At 39.9% G+C, this 18,205-nt stretch overlaps 1 protein-coding gene across 4 annotated transcripts in view; it reads left to right on the top strand.

Annotated features, from left to right (window-relative positions):
- ano5b (anoctamin 5b) overlaps positions 1 to 18,205 on the top strand; it is a 42,469-nt gene that overhangs the window by 19,129 nt on the left and 5,135 nt on the right. For 2 of the 4 annotated variants that reach the window (XM_072670954.1, XM_072670953.1), the window contains 17 exons: positions 4,044 to 4,151; positions 6,314 to 6,382; positions 6,697 to 6,981; positions 7,461 to 7,580; positions 7,673 to 7,788; positions 10,389 to 10,523; positions 10,845 to 10,950; positions 11,532 to 11,592; positions 13,661 to 13,812; positions 13,976 to 14,050; positions 14,189 to 14,417; positions 14,612 to 14,784; positions 15,885 to 15,982; positions 16,191 to 16,321; positions 16,936 to 17,141; positions 17,353 to 17,552; positions 17,647 to 17,752. In XM_072670954.1, the coding sequence (XP_072527055.1) occupies positions 4,044 to 4,151; positions 6,314 to 6,382; positions 6,697 to 6,981; positions 7,461 to 7,580; positions 7,673 to 7,788; positions 10,389 to 10,523; positions 10,845 to 10,950; positions 11,532 to 11,592; positions 13,661 to 13,812; positions 13,976 to 14,050; positions 14,189 to 14,417; positions 14,612 to 14,784; positions 15,885 to 15,982; positions 16,191 to 16,321; positions 16,936 to 17,141; positions 17,353 to 17,552; positions 17,647 to 17,752 (2,370 nt within the window). Of the gene's footprint in view, positions 1 to 4,043; positions 4,152 to 6,313; positions 6,533 to 6,696; positions 6,982 to 7,460; positions 7,581 to 7,672; positions 7,789 to 10,388; positions 10,524 to 10,844; positions 10,951 to 11,531; positions 11,593 to 13,660; positions 13,813 to 13,975; positions 14,051 to 14,188; positions 14,418 to 14,611; positions 14,785 to 15,884; positions 15,983 to 16,190; positions 16,322 to 16,935; positions 17,142 to 17,352; positions 17,553 to 17,646; positions 17,753 to 18,205 lie in introns of all 4 variants that reach the window. The other 2 variants (XM_072670952.1, XM_072670951.1) reach the window with 1 other exon arrangement.

Here is an 18,205-nt window from a genome sequence, read left to right as displayed (position 1 = left end):
ATTCGTTCCACACCAACCTTCTGTCTGTCTGATGATTTAAGGTTATGCTGAAGAACCTTCGGTTAGTCCTTCTTCATTATTTCATCCAGTTTATGCAGTATACCAGTTCTACAATCGACGAAACAGCCCCTGAGCATGTTGCTACCACTACCATGCTTCTGGGATTGAATGCCTCACCTTTTACTCCTCCATTTTTGCTGTTTCCTTCAGGAAGTGTTTTCTTGGTCCATGGTGATGTAAAACTTGACTATGAACAGTTACACTGGTGTTCCAGCAACTTCCAGTTCATGGCAGACCTTTTTGTTTTTTGGGTTGTTTCTGACAGTTTAATCTTATGTTGACAGTTCGGTTCTTCTTCCAGACCTCCAGTGGCTCTCAATAACATTCACTGGCTTACAGTTGATCTTGTAATCTGTGTTTGTTTAGAAATTGCTCCAAGAGACATTCCTGGCTTGTTTAAATCTATAATTATCCTTCTGAGATCTGCATTGGTCTTCTTGCACTTTCCCATTGTTTTCCATGTTGGCTAATCCAATATGTTCTGTCAAACAAACCCTTTTCTGTTGACACAGAAGCTGCCGGATGTAGTTAGTCATGATTCTTGACCGGGTGAGGCCTTGGTTTTAGAACTTCAAGCACAGCTGAAATAATACTCTAAATGAGTATCCTGTATGTATATGTCTGACTCTGTAGAGTCTATAGTAATACACTGTAATACACTGAGAGCCAGTTGGATGTAGAAGTGCAGACGCAGCGCTAAGTGTGTCTTGATGTGGTTGCAGTATTCACTCGTAGAACATCTAAAATGAACATCCGGTTTAACTGTGTACAAGACTACCTACTATTGAGTGTGCTCTTCAGCTATAGGGTTGATAAGGTGCAGTGAAATAGTGGCTGTGTTTACAAATTCGACACAAAACCGGAAATGAAAGTTTAGGGAGGAAGAAATGGTCTCATTTATAAAACACCCACAGGAATAGATTTTATCTTAATGATCATGCATGAAAACGACTGTATATGTTATTTGTAAAATGTGAATTTGCATAGCATCCAGTGTTATTTATTCTAGTTATTTATTATTTTTTATTAGTTTGTCGCATTTTCCCCTTTTTCGTCTAATTTCGGTACTGCCAAATAACCCACCCATTCATAACTCCCCCTAGCACTAGCAATGCTCCAGACACTATTCTTTTAGTACTGCTAGACAGTGCTCTGAGGAAAGCGCTCTGCCACACCAGTTGCCGGTCGGTCAACATCGCTTACAAGCAAAAGAGGAGTGCTCTCCTGGACTCCAGCTGCTGATGGCAAAGTGGCATGTTTTAGAATTTGCAACCCCCGGAACATAGTGGTAACACATTAGATTTATTAGACTGGCTGAGCCACTGGGAACCCTGTTCTTCCAATTATGCAGGATTCATGAATATACATGCCTTTATATGTCAAAGGCTAAATTCTGAGCACTTCCTTGAGGTTCTTTCCCACCAAAACATTCAGCAGGAGTGTAAATGTACACTTGTGCAAAACATGATGTTAATGCTTTATAATGTGAAAGCAGATGCCTGTGCCGGCCAGCACTGAAATGACGTGGTGAGAAAGTGCAATGTAATCACCCTGGAAAGAGCAGGGCCAATTGCCGATTGTGCTGTCTCTGGGCACCGGCTGCTAATGGCTAGCAGCATGACCAGGATTTGAACTAATGATCTTTCGGTAATAGTGACCGCCTTATTGCGTTGGACCACTCAGGGCACCTATGCAAAACTGGTAGATCCAGTCAAATCGTTTTTGTCCATGCATAAACATATAATATGATAAATGTCCTTATTGTGATAAAATCTAAGGCAGCAACAGCTAATTGCCATTATGGATAACTTTGGTCATTAAAAATAGAATAGCAGTGAATCTTATTGTTTAATTGGCCTGATGACGTTTGCCCTTACAATAAAAATGTAAATAAACTGTAAGCGGTACATTTCCAATTCAATGCTTGCCATTAAATACGCTTCTGTATTATTCAGTGGAGTCTTGGAAACTGCATTGGTACCAAAGCGCATAAAAAAATAAGTATTTGCTGTTATATATATCAGTATTTTTGCTAAATGTACAATCTAGGTCCAACATCTCAACAAACTAATTTGGATCCATGTTCTACAACAATAAGCGGTTTGTCAGCTGATATTTTAAATAAAACAGCTAGGTAACAAAAACCACATAGGTAGCATCAAGGTCTGTTAACAGTTACAGTTACAAAAAGCTATGGTCCAGTTTAGTCAGTTTACAATACACAAAAAATGCCACCAATAAATGTTGTTCGGGGGGGCAAAAGTCATACTTTCAAAGGGCCGAATTAGGACATGGTATAGGAAGCAAGCCATTATGACACTAAATGTAATAAAAACAAGAACCAGCGGAAACTGAGGAGGTGGACTGAATTACTGCTATTAGGCACATTTTTCATTATTTTTCTTAGTGTCTTGACACAAACAGTAGTATGTATTATGACTCCACTGTCATTATTTGCGCATTCAGCAGAGAGGACAAAGGGCAAGCTGTTTTGAGTGCCTGTTACTCTGTGTGTAGAGTGTTTTTAGCTTCCGCTTCTGTGTGCATGCGCATGTTCTGTGTGCATGCGCACTTTGATGGATTTCCATTTTGCATATATTTGCTCAGCAGAGATAACTGCTCTGTTTGTGCCCCTGTGTGTCTTTAGCTCTCAACTGTGGTGCTCCAGTAAAGCTCTCCCTGACTCCACTAAATCCACTCTGAGCATTTCTGTCCATGGTTGCCGTGGTGATGTGAGACTTTCCCTTTTTTGGTGTGGACAAACCGTCAGATAAATTTTGTGTCAGTGTTTCCATGTCTGTATCTGATACAGATCTGTTGCTTAGTAATAAACTAAAATAAAAAGATTAAGCAGCTTAAAAAGAAAAAAAAGAAAAAAGTCCCTCCAGCTAGAGCGTAAGCAGGGTGGGGGGGGTGGTTAGGCTAAATCAGCCTAAATCACATCTGTGTCGTCATATAACTGATACTGTCCTATCTCCTCAGGTGTGAATAACCTTTTCTGACAGCTAAGAGTCTTTCAGTTCTTGTTTTGGGGATTTTGGGTTATTCTTCCTGTAAACGGCCTCTAATTACGTGAGTTTCCTGGGCTGTCTAGATTTCACTACTATATTGAAGTCTATCCACAGAATTCCAATGTTTAGGACTGAGGAGTGTTAGGGCCATGGCAAAACCTTCACCTTGCATCTCTTGTGCTTGGATTTTGAAGTGTGTTTAGGATCAGTGTCCTTCTGTTGAATCTATCCAGAATCTGCTGGTGTTGAATTTCCCTCTACCACTGAAATATTCCCTGTGCTACTGGCTGCAACACAAGCTCAAAGCATGATTGATCCACCCTCATGTTTAACAGTTGGAGAGGTGTTCTTTTCATGAAATTCTACACTCTTTGTCCTCCAAACATATCTTTGTTTATTGTGGCCAAAACTTTATTTTAACCTTATTAGCCAGTAGTGGACAGTCCTGTGAGTAGATGTCTTGGGCAGGTTAATGGGTTTTGAGTGCTAGGCAGCTGTCTCAAGGAGCACATGGATGACTTGATTTATGTATATCTAGTATTTTATATCTAGTAAGTTTTGACATCACTTCTCTTCCATTATTTATTTCTAACCATGATTAATTAGTTTGTTAGAGTTTGATAAAGTATTGGATTTACACAACAAAAATAATTTTAAAAGCCTTGTGGAGCTCAGCTCATCTTCTACTTACTTTACCTATTCAGAGGAACTGGAGATTTTGAAGAGTTAAAACTGTTGAGTCTGTTGCTTGGCAGGACTTTATTTCCAATTTGTTTCAGGAACGTACTGATATACAGTTAGAATAGATTAAAGATCTTTAACTTCTCTTCAAAATGTTCTACTTTTAAAATGTAAAAAAAATAAAAGTCTGATGCAATACTTTGTCTAGATTAGGTTAGATTAAGTTAGTGTATATTTTGTCTCTGATGTGACCGCCTCACACTTTATTCTCCTCTTTCTTTGTCTTTTTAGATTGGTAAGCTGGAGCAGGACAAGGACTCTGTGTACTTCAGAGATGGCAAACGTCGCATCGACTTTGTCCTGTCCTACGTTGATGACAAGGATGGAGACAAGAAAGCAGTATGTTTCTTAAGTACACAGCTGCACATTCACAAGAACAAGTTTGCTGGTACTCTGACTCATTTTTACAGATTTACAGATAGAAACGACAACATCTTTGTAAAGCATGTAAAGCATGTCATAAATAATGTATGTATTATTTAAATATGTGTAGACCTTGCAATATTACCAGCTTGTATATTAAGATGATCTAGCTGAGTGTGGGTTAAAGTGAAGATGTAGTGTACTGTGGTCTGTGGGGCCAAAGGGTTGAGAAACTGCTAGCAGCCGTCATGTAACTCTCTGTTCCTGTATTGGTGTTAGGGTGTGTAATCTTAACTGTGCCACAAAGATTACTTAGATTGACTTCCAGGTCTAATGGCTGTCTAGTTTCTGTTTCACGGGAGTAAACCATGAAACTTAAGTTTAAGCCGAAATACATGGTTTGTTTTCACATTGTTCAAAAATTTTATAGAAATAGAAATTCATCAAAATTACTTAATAAAATCTTTTTACATTGACTTCCATGAAAATTGCCATTTTGGATATGCAAAGTTTTTGCATGACCGCGATGATCTATTTATGTCAGTATGCCGAAGTCAACGACAGCATCGACTAGTTTTGCAGGGAATTTTCTCTGCCTTACTGTACCAGATGTCATGTCTCAAAGCCATTTGTATGGTGAGACTTCCTTAAACAATGACAGCAGTCATAATAGTGGGATGACGGCACAAGCATTGGGCATATGCTGAAGGAATATTTACCAAAACAATATTTAAAAATTTACCAATAACAGTATTACTTCCATAATAGAATATTTGTACTGATTTCAATCAATTTCTTGATTATTTGGGGGAAGAAAAAGTGACAATATAAAAGTATAAAAGTCTGTCAATAACTACATATACCGATCAGCCATAGCATTAGCACCACTTGCCTAATATTGAGTAGGTCCTCAGATCAGACCATTCAAGGCTTGGACTTCACAAAACATTGTGCAACAGATACTTTAAGTCCTGTAAGTTTTGAGGTGGGGCCTCCATGGATCACCTTAACCCATAACCCTGTCCTGGTGTACTGGTTGTCTTGGAGCTCTTTTATTAGGAAACGCACACAGGGAACACCCCTCAAGACCTACCTGCCGTTTTGGAGACACTCTGACACGTCTAGCTACCACTTGTTTATTTTTCCCGTGGCTCAGATCCTTATGCTTGCCCAGTTTTCCTGCTTTTAACACATCACCTTCAAGAACTGATGTTTTTCACTTCGTCTGCTGCTGTAAATGTTATGGCTATGAGAAGAATACCTGCATCAAGGACCTAGTAACAGATCTGCATTGATCCTGAAAACACAGTTCAGAAAATCTTGTCTTGTTGCGTATATGTGATCATTTTGAGAAAAGGAAATGACTCCTGTTTAAAACTGGCTTCTCCATTTCTCCAAAATCAAAGGGATGATTTCTAGTTTAGTGATCTGACATGATCAGGAAGCATCCTGCACTGGGAACCTGAGAGGCTGAGAGGCTAATCTCTCAGTGTGTGGAGTACTGTGTGTCACACTGGAAAGGCCTGCTGCAAACCAGCTTGTCTGGTTACTCTCAGTTTTAACGGCACTGACAAGGGTGTGCTTTCTGAAGTTATTGGATTAGGCTGCTCCAGGAATAGGCAGTTGGTATTTCCCCCCCCAAGGGCTCTATATAGTGCACAATTTGTTTAGTTATATATCTGCCTTTTCATCAGAAGAGAATATACTAAAAAAAACTAAAATAGGTGGTGGTTTGAGTGGCTTCATTGTTATGAGGGAGATTAATGTAAAATAATGGATGACAGTTTTTGGTGTATGACACTTTAGATGTTTTTATAGCTATTAAATATACCTGAATTTACCTTAACCCAAAACCTCCTTCCTAGACCTCCTTCCTAAACCTAGTCCTGGCCCTAATACTAATCCCAGCCCTGATGAGTATAACCAGATAGTAAACAATTGAATATCTGTAGGAAATCCATAGTGAAAGCAAATAATGTTTCAGGGCAAGGGTTTTCTTCATTGGAATCAGTGTATAATGTATAATGTGTGTGTCTGTGTGTGTGTCTGTGTCTGTGTGTGTGTGTCTGTGTGTGTCTGTGTGTGTCTGTGTGTGTCTGTGTGTGTGTGTGTGTGTGTGTGTGTGTGTGTGTGTACAGGAGCGGAGAAGACTGTTTGAATCCAACCTTGAGAAAGCTGGTCTAGAGCTGGAGACTGAGCATAAATCGGTGAGATCATTCTCAACTGAGATGCCCCCTATGGGCCAACAAGCACACTGTCTGTGTCCATTGTGCTTCACCTCTGACCTAAATTCTTTTGCAATTCATCTGACACCAAATCCTGAGAACACCAACTTATATCTGGTCTGGTCTGAACCGGTCAGTATCCCTGTAATAAGTGTAGAAATATTGTGTTACCAATAACAAACACTGTGGATAATCCATAAGAGTGTCTGTGGATATTTTTGCAATATTGCCATTCTAAAATTATTATGGAAATTTGGCAGTTTACTACATTTCACTACAATTCTTTCCCCTTAAAGGAGTCAGATGATCGTAAGACTTACTACCTGAAGATTCACGCCCCCTGGGAAGTCCTAGCCACCTTTGCAGACGTGCTAAAGATCAAGGTCCCATTCAAGGCCAGCGACATCCCTAAAGCACGAGAAGTCCCACTGGAATGGCTTACGCAGCCCTTCCGCCTGCCTCCGAAAATCATGAAGCCCGATCCTGATTACTTCACTGCGCCGTTCGACAAGAGCAAGACTGACTTCTTCCTCATTAAAGACCAGGAAACCTTCTTTCCTCAATCTACCCGTAATAGGATTGTAAGTGTAAACTAGGGGGTTGCCTAAAAATTCTGTTTAAAACTGATGATTACCTGCATAAAAACACAATAAAAACTACACATTTCTAATGATTGTACCTAATGATGGCAATGCCTGCTTGAGTAGCATTACTGAGCCATCGTCAAATAGCATCATCAAAATCACTGATAAACAAAAATTGAGCTTAAATTTCACTTTAACAAAAGTATTCATCAGTGAATGCCTTCAAACAAAACCCAAAAAGACCCTGATTACACATAGGAGAGAATTCGGGACAAATTCATATTGGAGAAGGAAGAATATGAGAAACCTGAGCATTTATCAGGTTCATTTTGTGCTTAGGGTTCATGTTCAGGTTTCTCGAGTTCAGCTGGGTTCAGACATATTTTGAGCCTTAACATGGCTGGCTTTGGATGAAAATTCTTCTTCTTATTAAATGTTAGTGTTTTTATTATTTTTTTCACACTGCACTTTTTTAGGTGTACTACATCCTTACTCGCTGTCCGTACTACAAGGAGGATCGCAAAGAGAAGGACAAGACAGGAATTAAAAGACTGCTAAACAACGGCACTTATACTTCTGCATACCCCCTCCATGATGTAAGATCTGCCTTTTTACGCTTCTTTTTCTTTTTTCTGCTATTTATGAAGTCTATTTATGAGGTCCTCAACGTTCCTGTTTTGCTCTGCAGTGTCGCTACTGGAAAAAATCAGATCAGACACAGTGTGAGAGTGAGAGATATCACCTCTATAGGCACTGGGCTCGCTTTCTCAGCTTCTACAAGGAGCAACCACTCAATCTAATCAGGTGGGAAACTCTAGGGTCAGATTCACAAAAGTGTCTTAAAGAAATCCTTCTTGAATGTGTTTATTTCTAGTAGGATAACATTCAAGATAAATTGTTTTTTAAATTTAAGTTTCTCTTTAAAAAATGGTATTTAAAAAATCCCTAAGCTTATGAGAACCTCACATTTAGAAGTTAAGAAGGTCAACCTCTAAAATGATCAGTTTAAATAGCTGAGTTGAACCTAAATATAGTCTACCCCACCTAAGCCCACACCCAGAGACCACCAGTCTGAAACTGACCATCACCGACCAGAAACAAAACATTTAAGGCCTTCTTAAGAAAATATTAGAGCTAGTTTTTTTGTATTTAAGAATCTTATATAGAAGAATCTTATATACCCTATTGTGCTAAATATGGCCTACTAGAAGACTTTGAAAAGATTCTGAAAAAACTTTTGAAGGACTTTAGTCTGACAGACTTTCGCATCTAGATGATTACGAGATGATACAGATGATTTTGCAAAGACTGAGAATCTTGCAGGGTCACTATTTTCTCCAACCATATTCCTTTTGAAATGATTTCCCGTCATGCTCCTGGTGATAATTAACAAGAAAAGAAACTGTTGAACAATAGAGCAGAACACAGGCCACAGCTGCCCTTATGTATGCAGTAGTGTGTTTGGGGGAAGAAAAAAAACCTCACCTGTTGGTTATTCACAATGTAAAGACTAACTTTACTAAACTTGTGGCAATATTAAACACTTTTGATTTTGTCAACACTGTTGATGTCCAGATGACCAAGCGATCGAGACAAGAGTGCGCCGCAAGACTCCCATGATTTTTTCAGACATTGGAAATTTGTCTGCAACAGTGAAATTGTCGTTCGATGTAAGGCCAGCGTTAGACGTTTTTTTAATTTAATTATTTATTTTTTTTAAGGAAAAGCTTTTGTTCTTAAACATATCTGACATATAGTGTTGCCATTACCATGCAAGTTAAACAACCAGTTTTGCTATATATTGTTTGGACTGCTTTATCCCATAGAAAATATGGAAATATGGAACGACAGTACATGAAAAACAACTTTGACTTTGAAGTAACTGAATCACAAAGGCTCAGCTGAGCTCAAATAAGCTCAGTACTAATGAGCAGTATGCATCAGCTATTCAAGAGGTTTGACAGGCAGCACTTTGATGTGAGGTTTCAAAGCTGTGTGTGCATATATATATATATATATATATATATATATATATATATATATATATATATATACTGCTAAAATGAATGAAATATTCTCATTGAATGTGCTGACAACAAAATCACACAAAAATCATCAATGGAAATTAAATTGGAGACTGTGGTGCAACGTGACGTTGGTGGATGGAGCGAGACATGATGTCCCAGATGTGCTCAATCGGATTCAGGTCTGGGGAACAGGCGGGCCAGTCCATAGCTTCAATGCCTTCATCTTGCAGGAACTGCTAACACACTAGAGCCACATGAGGTCTAGCATTGTCCTGCATTAGGAGGAACCCAGGGCCAACCGCACCAGCATATGGTCTCACAGGGAGTCTGAGGATCTCATCTCGGTACCTAATGGCAGTCAGGCTACCTCTGGCGAGAACATGGAGGGCTGTGCGGCCCTCCAAAGAAATGCCACCCCACACCATTACTGACCCACTGCCAAACCGTCATGCTGAAGGATATTGCAGGCAGCAGATCGCTCTCCACAGCGTCTCCAGACTCAGTCACGTCTGTCACGTGCTCAGTGTGAACCTGCTTTCATCTGTGAAGAGCACAGGGCGCCAGTCGCGAATTTGCCAATCCTAGTGTTCTCCGGCAAATGCCAAGCATCCTGCACGGTGTTGGGCTGTGAGCACAACCCCCATCTGTGGACATCGGGCCCTCATACCATCCTCATGGAGTTGGTTTCTGTTTGTGCAGACACATGCACATTTGTGGCCTGCTGGAGGTCATTTTGCAGGGCTCTGGCAGTGCTCCTCCTGTTCCTTCTTGCACAAAGGCGGAGGTAGCAGACCTGCTGCTGGGTTGTTGCCCTCCTACGGCCTCCTCCACGTCTCCTGGTGTACTGACCGACACAGCAAACCTTTTTGCCATAGCTCGCATTGATGTGCCATCCTGGATGAGCTGCACTACCTGAGTCACTTGTGTGGGTTGTAGAGTCCGTCTCATGCTACCACGAGTGTGAAAGCACCACCAACATTAAAAAATAATCAAAACATCAGCCAGAAAGCATAGGTACTGAGAACCACTCCTTTATTGAATGTGTCTTGCTAATTGCCAATAATTCAGTGTTGCTTCCTAAGTGGACAGTTTGATTTCACAGAAGTTTGAGTTATATTGTGTTGTTTAAGTGTTCCCTTTATTTTTTTTGATTGTGTGTGTGTGTGTATATATATATATATATATATATATATATATATATATATATATATATATATATATATATAAAGATCATTGCGAGTTTGTACACTAAGATTTGTGATTATGTATATGTAATCACATAACCACAAATCTTGGTGTCCTGGTATACCTTTGCTACAGCTACTTTGCAATATTAAAGGGTTGCCTCAGTGACATTTCCTGTTATGCTTTCAACAGGAAGTATTATGGTGAGAAGATTGGTATCTACTTTGCTTGGTTGGGCTTCTACACAGAGATGCTGTTCTTTGCTGCTGTAATGGGCGTCATCTGCTTTGTCTATGGTCTGCTCAGCTATGACGATAACATCTCAAGGTTAGCATCATCCTGGTTGTTTGCCATGTGTCTTGTGGGATTAACAGGTTACAGTGGTGAAAAGAAACACCTGCCTTAAAATCACAATGATTATCTTACATCTACAGAGAGGTACAGTAAGACCACTGATGTTCTGTACAATCAAATATGTTTCTGTTTGCTTTTAAATATATTAGTAATGCCTAATGCCCAAGTGTGATTTAAGTGTCCTCCTTTTTGGTGAAGATTGTGTGGCTTAAAGATAAACTCGAAGACTAACGGTTTAAAAATTACTTTTTATTTTCCCTTTTGAGACCTAAAATATATTCCCCCTTTCTGCAGTAAGGAGCTCTGTCACCCTGATATTGGTGGGAAAATTGTAATGTGCCCTCTGTGTGATAAGAAGTGCTCCTACTGGAAGCTCAACTCCACATGTCTCTCATCCTGGGTGAGTTAACTGTTATATATTCATTAATGCCCAATCAACGATTCACACTTATATGTATATGTATATGTATATGTGAAGCTGCTGGGACACCAGTCACTGTCTATAGTCAAGCAAGTTTTACATCACTATGGGCAGAGAGGCTTTTGTTAGCTGAATGAGCATTTATCCAAACATTAGAGGTGCTGTATTTTACATTTTACACACGTATGCATACACTCTGTATGTATATTTCTGTATAATATGTATAGTTTTCCCTATAAAATATGTAGGTTGTATGTTGTTCACCCAATATTGCTTTGATATTACAGCAACATAATAAAAGCACATTAGCTCAGTGTAGTGTGTTCATTTGTGGCTGCAATACAATGTCCTCCTATCTGCACACCCATCATCCTTCTGTGTCATAAAACTATTAGAAAATGGTCCCTGCTTCAGTGGACACAAACCTATCACAGCTCAGCTCTCTGGCACAGTTACTAGTCATTTATTAATTCTGATGTTCAATGGCAGGCACTCTTGCCTGTTAAATAGTAGGAGAATACTATTGCTTTTGGTTTCATATCCCCTTCTTCCTTCAACAGCAAGCCCATCTGTTTGACAATGAAGGAACTGTGTTTTTCGCAATCTTCATGGGAATCTGGGGTGAGTTTGTTTTGTCATGACATTAATCATCAGCTAAACACTGCGGCCTACTGGTGGATACATGGCATTACAGAAGACTGTAAATGCCAGACTAGGTTAATAAGCTGTGATCTCAGGAGAGTAGGTATATAAATTACTTGGATCAAGCAAAACTAATTTGATAAATGCTTGCCAGATTATTCTTTTCTCATAGGGCTACAAAATGATTTTGAGTAATTGCTTAATTTTAAAGCCTAGCGTGCCTGGCAGGTCTTTGTCATTTTTCAAATGGCACATGATGAGAATCTTAATTACAGGGTTTAGAGTACTTTCTCTCTTCCAATAATAAGATGGCTATTGTACTAGCAGTTATCTCACCACTGAGCTGCTACACTATATGGATAATAGTATTGGGATACCTGCTCATTCATCGTATCTGTCCAGGAAAGACTTTCAACTAGATTTTGGGGAATTGCTAGATTGCATTTAGCGTTAGTAAGGTCAAGGTCTTTGGGATTTGGGAAGTGGGGTGGTGATTATCTCCCCAACCATAACTCCCCAACCTTACCACACAAGTAGGAGGGCTTTATATATGTCTAGCTCATGCATGACATAAAAAAAACAGGTTCATGTTCACCTGCTCCATAGAATCCTGTTCTATTGGCAATACTTATCTACAGGAACTAGACAAGCTGTGTTTGTGCATTTGCACATCTGTGCCAGCAGTGGGTGCAATGTAAAGTAGCTGAATGCATTCATTAGAAGGGGTGTCCACAAACATAACAGCAATTTATTATTTGTTTATGTTTTATTGTTATTGATTTTAGTCTGAATAAAACGAGGCAGGCCATGTGTAGTGATCAGTCCAAAACTCAGGACATGGAAAACTGATATGAAATAAAATGAAAGTACAGCTCAGAGTTAGGGGAAATAACACAAAGACTTCCTTAAACAAAGTGTAAGGAAGTGGCATGTGCGCACGAACACTATACTGGATTACTGCTAATACTGGATAGGGTTGCCTTTTGCTCTCAAAGCAGCCTCAATTCTTCATGGTTTCTAAATGATGTTCCTAAAACATTCCTTTTGAGATTCTGTTTGAGTTTTTAAAGCATTTTCATTTTCCATTTTTTTCACATCTCAAAGGTGTTCTTCTGGATTCAGATTCAGTTACTGGGAATGCCACTGAAGAACAATGACCTCATGGTCATGTTCACAAAATATTATCATGCTGAAAGTAGGTGGAACGAAAATCGATATACTGCGACCATGAAAAGATGCACATAGTCAGCAACAGTTCTAGTAAGCTGTAGCATTCAAAGTGTTCAAGAAAACATTCCCCACACATTGCACCACCTATCCCAGCAGCCTTGACTGTTAATACAATGCAGGTTGGGTTCATGGATTCATGTTGTTTGCACCAAATTCTGACTCTACTGACCTGGGTACCTCTGCAGAAATAGAGATTTATCAGGGCATGCTATGTTTTTCCAGTCTTGTACTGTCCAGATTTGCTAGGCCTGCGCACACAGCAGCTTTCTGTTCTTGGTAGACAGAAGTGGAACCCAGTGTGGTCTTTAGCTGTTGTTGCCCATCTGCTTTAAGTTTCGATGAGCCATGCATTCTGAGATGGTTTTGTTCTCACTACAATTGTCCAGAGTGGTTATTGGAGTTACTGTAGCCTTTTTTTCAACTCCAACTAGTCAATTCTCTCTGCAGAATAGCCACTCACTGGATGTTTAATTTATAATTAGGAGAGTCAATACTAAGTCTTTCCGACAGAGGGAGACACCACAACAGATTTACAAGGTGCAACCACAAGCACTACTTTAACCCATATGTGCAGTGAACACACATGCACACTAGTGAGCACACTCACAGTAAGACAGTAAGCACACATGCCTGGAGCTGTGTACAGCCTTCTGTGCAGCACCAGGGAAGAAAAGGGGGTTAAGGGCATTGCTTAAGGGTCCAACAGTGGCAGCTTAGCAGACCTGGGTATTGAACCCACTGCCAGTCTTACTTGATCTTTCATTTCTTGCTGTTTATGATTTTGTCTTTCCTCTCTCACTGTTTTCCTCTCTTGCAGTGACTCTATTTCTGGAATTCTGGAAGCGGAGGCAGGCCAGGTTGGAGTATGAATGGGATCTGGTGGATTTTGAAGAAGAGCAGCAGCAGCTTCAGATAAGACCAGAGTTTGAGTTGAAGTGCACCAACAAACGACTCAACCGCATCACACAGGTGCTGTGCTCGGTTATGAAAAAACACATATGCAGTCAGGATGACAGTCAGGATGTTACTTCCTTAGTCTTTTTAAAGCTTCCAGTAGTGATTGTACAAAGAATAATCAGTTGTATGTGTGTGGTAGTCATCCTAATGATACACAAACTCTTATTGATGATAGGAAATGGAGCCATATCTGCCTGTCACCAGCAAGTGTGCACGCTTTTTTGTCTCTGGAGCTACAGTTCTGTTCTGGGTGAGTTATTACGTCACTAAAATTCTGCAAATCTTTGAATCTTCAAAAAAATGATTTAGTTTTTCAAAAGTAGAAAGATAGTAACGAGGATTAGAATTGTCAGCCTAACTGTAGTCTCCCTGTCTTTCTGTTTCTAAGACGTGTCTGATCGTGGCCTGTATAATGGGAGTGATTGCGTACAGGTTAGCAGTGTATGCCGCCTTTGCCAGCCTTATGAAGGACAGTCCTACTAGCAAGATCCAGCTGGTGGGGTCCTTGATCAACCCACAGCTGGCCACTTCTGTCACTGCGTCCTGCATCAACTTTGTCATCATCCTAATACTCAACTTCCTCTATGAGCATGTGGCTATCTGGATCACTGATATGGGTATGACTAAATTTCCTGTCACATTTAATGTTTAAAATAATTTATTTAGGAGTTTTAGATCTATTAAATATTCAGTGCATTTTAAAAATATATATTTTACTTTTACTGTCCACTGTCCATGTAAAATCCATTTACTATAATATCCAGACAGCTGTATAACCTCTGTTTATATGTGTGTTTGAATTGTCCTACAGAAATTCCTAAAACCCATTTGGAATATGAGAACAAGCTGACCATGAAAATGTTCATGTTCCAGTTTGTGAACTACTACTCCTCCTGCTTTTATGTTGCCTTCTTTAAAGGCAAATTTGTGGGCTACCCAGGCAACTACACCTACATGTTTGGAAGTAACCTGAGAAACGAGGAGGTGAGACTATTTTGTCCTCTGTGCATTGCCATGTCATCATCTTCAAAATTGAATTATTTCTTCATCTAGCCAGTTTCTGAGAAGAAAAAAAACACATCATGTTTTCATAATGAAAAATACAGGATACATTTGTTTAGAAATATTTAAAGTTACCTTTCATGTTCATGCAAGTTAAGACCATTAATAAAATAAACCAAATAAAGTTAATTTTTGAGGATTAGGTCTGTTTTGTGTAAGCAAAGACTACAGAAACGACACAATGGGATGTTCAGCTTTCTGTCCTTCCAACAGCAATCACTCAGTCTTAGTCATTCTCGTCTAAACGTTGATAAGTGGTGTTCCTGTCAGCCAGAATTGTAAGTGTTCTGTGGTGAACAGTGTGTTATGATGCTAACTAAGCTAATGCTAAGCAGCTTCTCTCTCCTGATTCACAAAAGCTTAAGATTTACAGTTGTCAGACTTTAACATTTATTGAATGATTGAACACAAGTGAATTTTAAATCACAGTGACTCTGTGAGCAAACTGGATTTTGTATCTGAGCGTTCACTATTCTCCCTGTTACAAGTCAGTAGAGCATAACAGTGGTTTTGAAGCTGTTGCTTCAAATGTAACATAGTGTTTGCTTTATATGTTGTTCTACATATAATTATATGTTCCAGACAAAAACATCAGTCTGAGAAATTGAACAGACATGCCAAGCACTTTTAAAGGTCAGCTTGCCCTGACTGCCCTCAGATCAGACTGTTTCTGAGCTGTCTCTGACATTACATGACATCTAATGCTAGATTAAATTAAAGGGAAGTCTATGTAAAAGGGAAACCTCTATGATAAATGGATGTAAGCTGTATTAAATTGAATGTGAAAATGTAATCTGCTAATAGGTGGGGTTTATTTCTCTTAGTGTCAGGAGTCTAAATAGACACTCAAAATCCTCTTATAGGCAGCCAGAGATAGTCGGTATTGAGCAGCTCTCTCAGTATTGGATCTCTTGCTTCACAAACAAATACTGCACATTTGACAAATCTCATCCCTGATCCATTTAATGAGAGTTGCCGGTGATAGAACTTTGCATTGACCTTGGTATGTGGTCTCATTGCAGTGTGCTCCAGGAGGCTGTCTAATAGAGCTCACCACTCAGCTGGTTATTGTCATGACAGGGAAGCAACTGGTGGGCAACATCCAGGAGGCCTTGCTGCCGTGAGTACCCCTATTACAGTTGAAAGATGTTTTGAAATATTCTTTGAATGCTTACAGTAATATAATGTTTCTGACTGCCAGGTGTATTCTGTGGTATGTAGGAACAGGATTTACAGAAACAGGGGTTGTTAGAAGAGTGTTTGAGAGTTTTTGGTTATCTAATAATAAAATGAACTGTACATAATCTAATGTGTTGCTGTGATGGTAGGTTACTGAAGAACTGGTGGATCAGCAGGAAAGGGCGGAGCCATCCAGAGGGCCATTATAGCCGATGGGAGCAAGACCATGACTTGCAAAACTTCAGCCAGTTTGGTCTCTTCTATGAGTACCTGGAAATGGGTATGATTTCACTGTTAACATACATGGACACACTTCAACACCTTCTTAAAATCCCACCAACAATTCTCTGTGTGGTTTAAGTTCCCACTCATACTGACAACCACTCTAGAATCATTGAGAACTTCTTCTAAAACCAAGCCTTGGTGAACTTTGAGGTATGCTTGGAATACTGTTCTGTTTGAAGGCCTAGAGGCTTCAAAGGGAGCTGAACCTTGGGTCTTCAAGTGATGTCCTGGAGTATTCTGGAGTGACCGTCATAGTCGCCTGACTGTACAAACTTTGTAGATATGTAAAGGAGAGGGTTGCAACATGCAAACCTATGAATCTTAGTGAGCTGGAGATCATTGCCCATGGGGAAATAGGCCAAGATTGCTCAGGAATGCTGCCAGAAACTGGTGTCTGGCTATGCACCACATGCGAAACAGGTCATAACAGCAAAAGGGTGCTTTACTGAGTACTAAAGATGCATGTCATTAAAGAGTTAAATAATTCTGAGACTGCAGCAGCTATTTAAGGTGGAATTTTGTGGTGAATTTGGAGAAAGCACTGTTTAAATAGTTCTTGTCTTGATAGTTCTTGTTGTGTTTTTCTTCTTTTTTCTTTTTTTAAAACAGTGATTCAGTTTGGTTTCATCACGCTGTTTGTGGCCTCATTCCCTCTGGCTCCACTCCTCGCTCTCTGTAACAACATACTGGAGGTCAGGGTGGATGCATGGAAATTCACCACTCAGTTTCGTCGGCCTGTGGCGGCCAAAGCACGCAACATAGGGGCCTGGAAAGACATCCTAAATGTGGTGGCGATCTTGTCTGTTGTCACAAATGTGAGTAGAAGAGTCAGTTTTAAGCAGTCAGTTATGTAGTGAATCTAAACTTTAGCCTAAATGCTATAAGTTGAATGAGATTTTTGCTCACATTCTGTAAAGCTTATTCTGCTTCCCCCTATAGTAGTACCCAAAAACACTTGTACATGTCTTTCTTTGTGTTCAGTTTTTATCTGATTATGTTTATTGCCGCTGCTATGTGTCCTTGCAGGCCTTCATCATGGCGTTCACCTCTGATATGATCCCTCGCCTGGTCTACCTATACGCCTACCACCCTGGTGACAAGGCCACTATGGCAGGCTACATTAACAACAGCCTCTCCGTATATGAAATCGATGAGCTCAATGAAAAGAACAGACCAGAAGAAGAGGAGAACCCTGCCTGGTACAGTAGCAACATCACCACATGCAGGTGTGTTTGTGATTGAGTGCAAAAGAGAGAACGTTACAATGTGATCTTAACAACATCATAACATTTTTATTTAATTGCATGTGATCTGTCGTAGATACCGAGACTACCGCTACCCACCAGGCCATGAGCGACAATACACACACACCATGCAGTTCTGGCATATTCTTGCTGCCAAAATGGCCTTCATCATAATCATGGAGGTAATGACAATTGGTTCAGTTCAGGATGTTCAAACTGATTTGACCCACATTGCTTGTAGGGCTGTAAGTACATCATGATGGAAAGATTTGCCAACACCCTTAACAGTTTCTCTGGCTTCACACTGGCAGCGACGCAATGTCGCAAAGCAGACAGTAGTCATACTTTTTTAATGAAAGCCAGTAATTTGCAGTTAGCAAATGACAATTGTAAGTGAAACGACTTGGCAGTGACTAATGGGAACTGAGCAGGATGGTACGCACCCCATTTCAATCACAATGCTGCTCCTTTTAGATATTTGTCTGTAGTTGAAGTGGAAGGAAAGGTTAACCGGTCTCAGAACAAGCACAGAATTCTTCAAATACTGACCTCACAAACAGTATGGGATGGCATTTATAGACCAGCAGTTTGTCTAGATTTGAGAATGCATCTGATTTGTGGAAAACAAATGGAGA

Source organism: Salminus brasiliensis, chromosome 25 (genome assembly GCF_030463535.1).
Source record: "Salminus brasiliensis chromosome 25, fSalBra1.hap2, whole genome shotgun sequence".
NCBI lineage: Eukaryota > Metazoa > Chordata > Actinopteri > Characiformes > Bryconidae > Salminus > Salminus brasiliensis.
The sequence above is the reverse complement of the archived record's forward strand: the minus strand, read 5'-3'. Positions and strand labels throughout refer to the sequence as shown.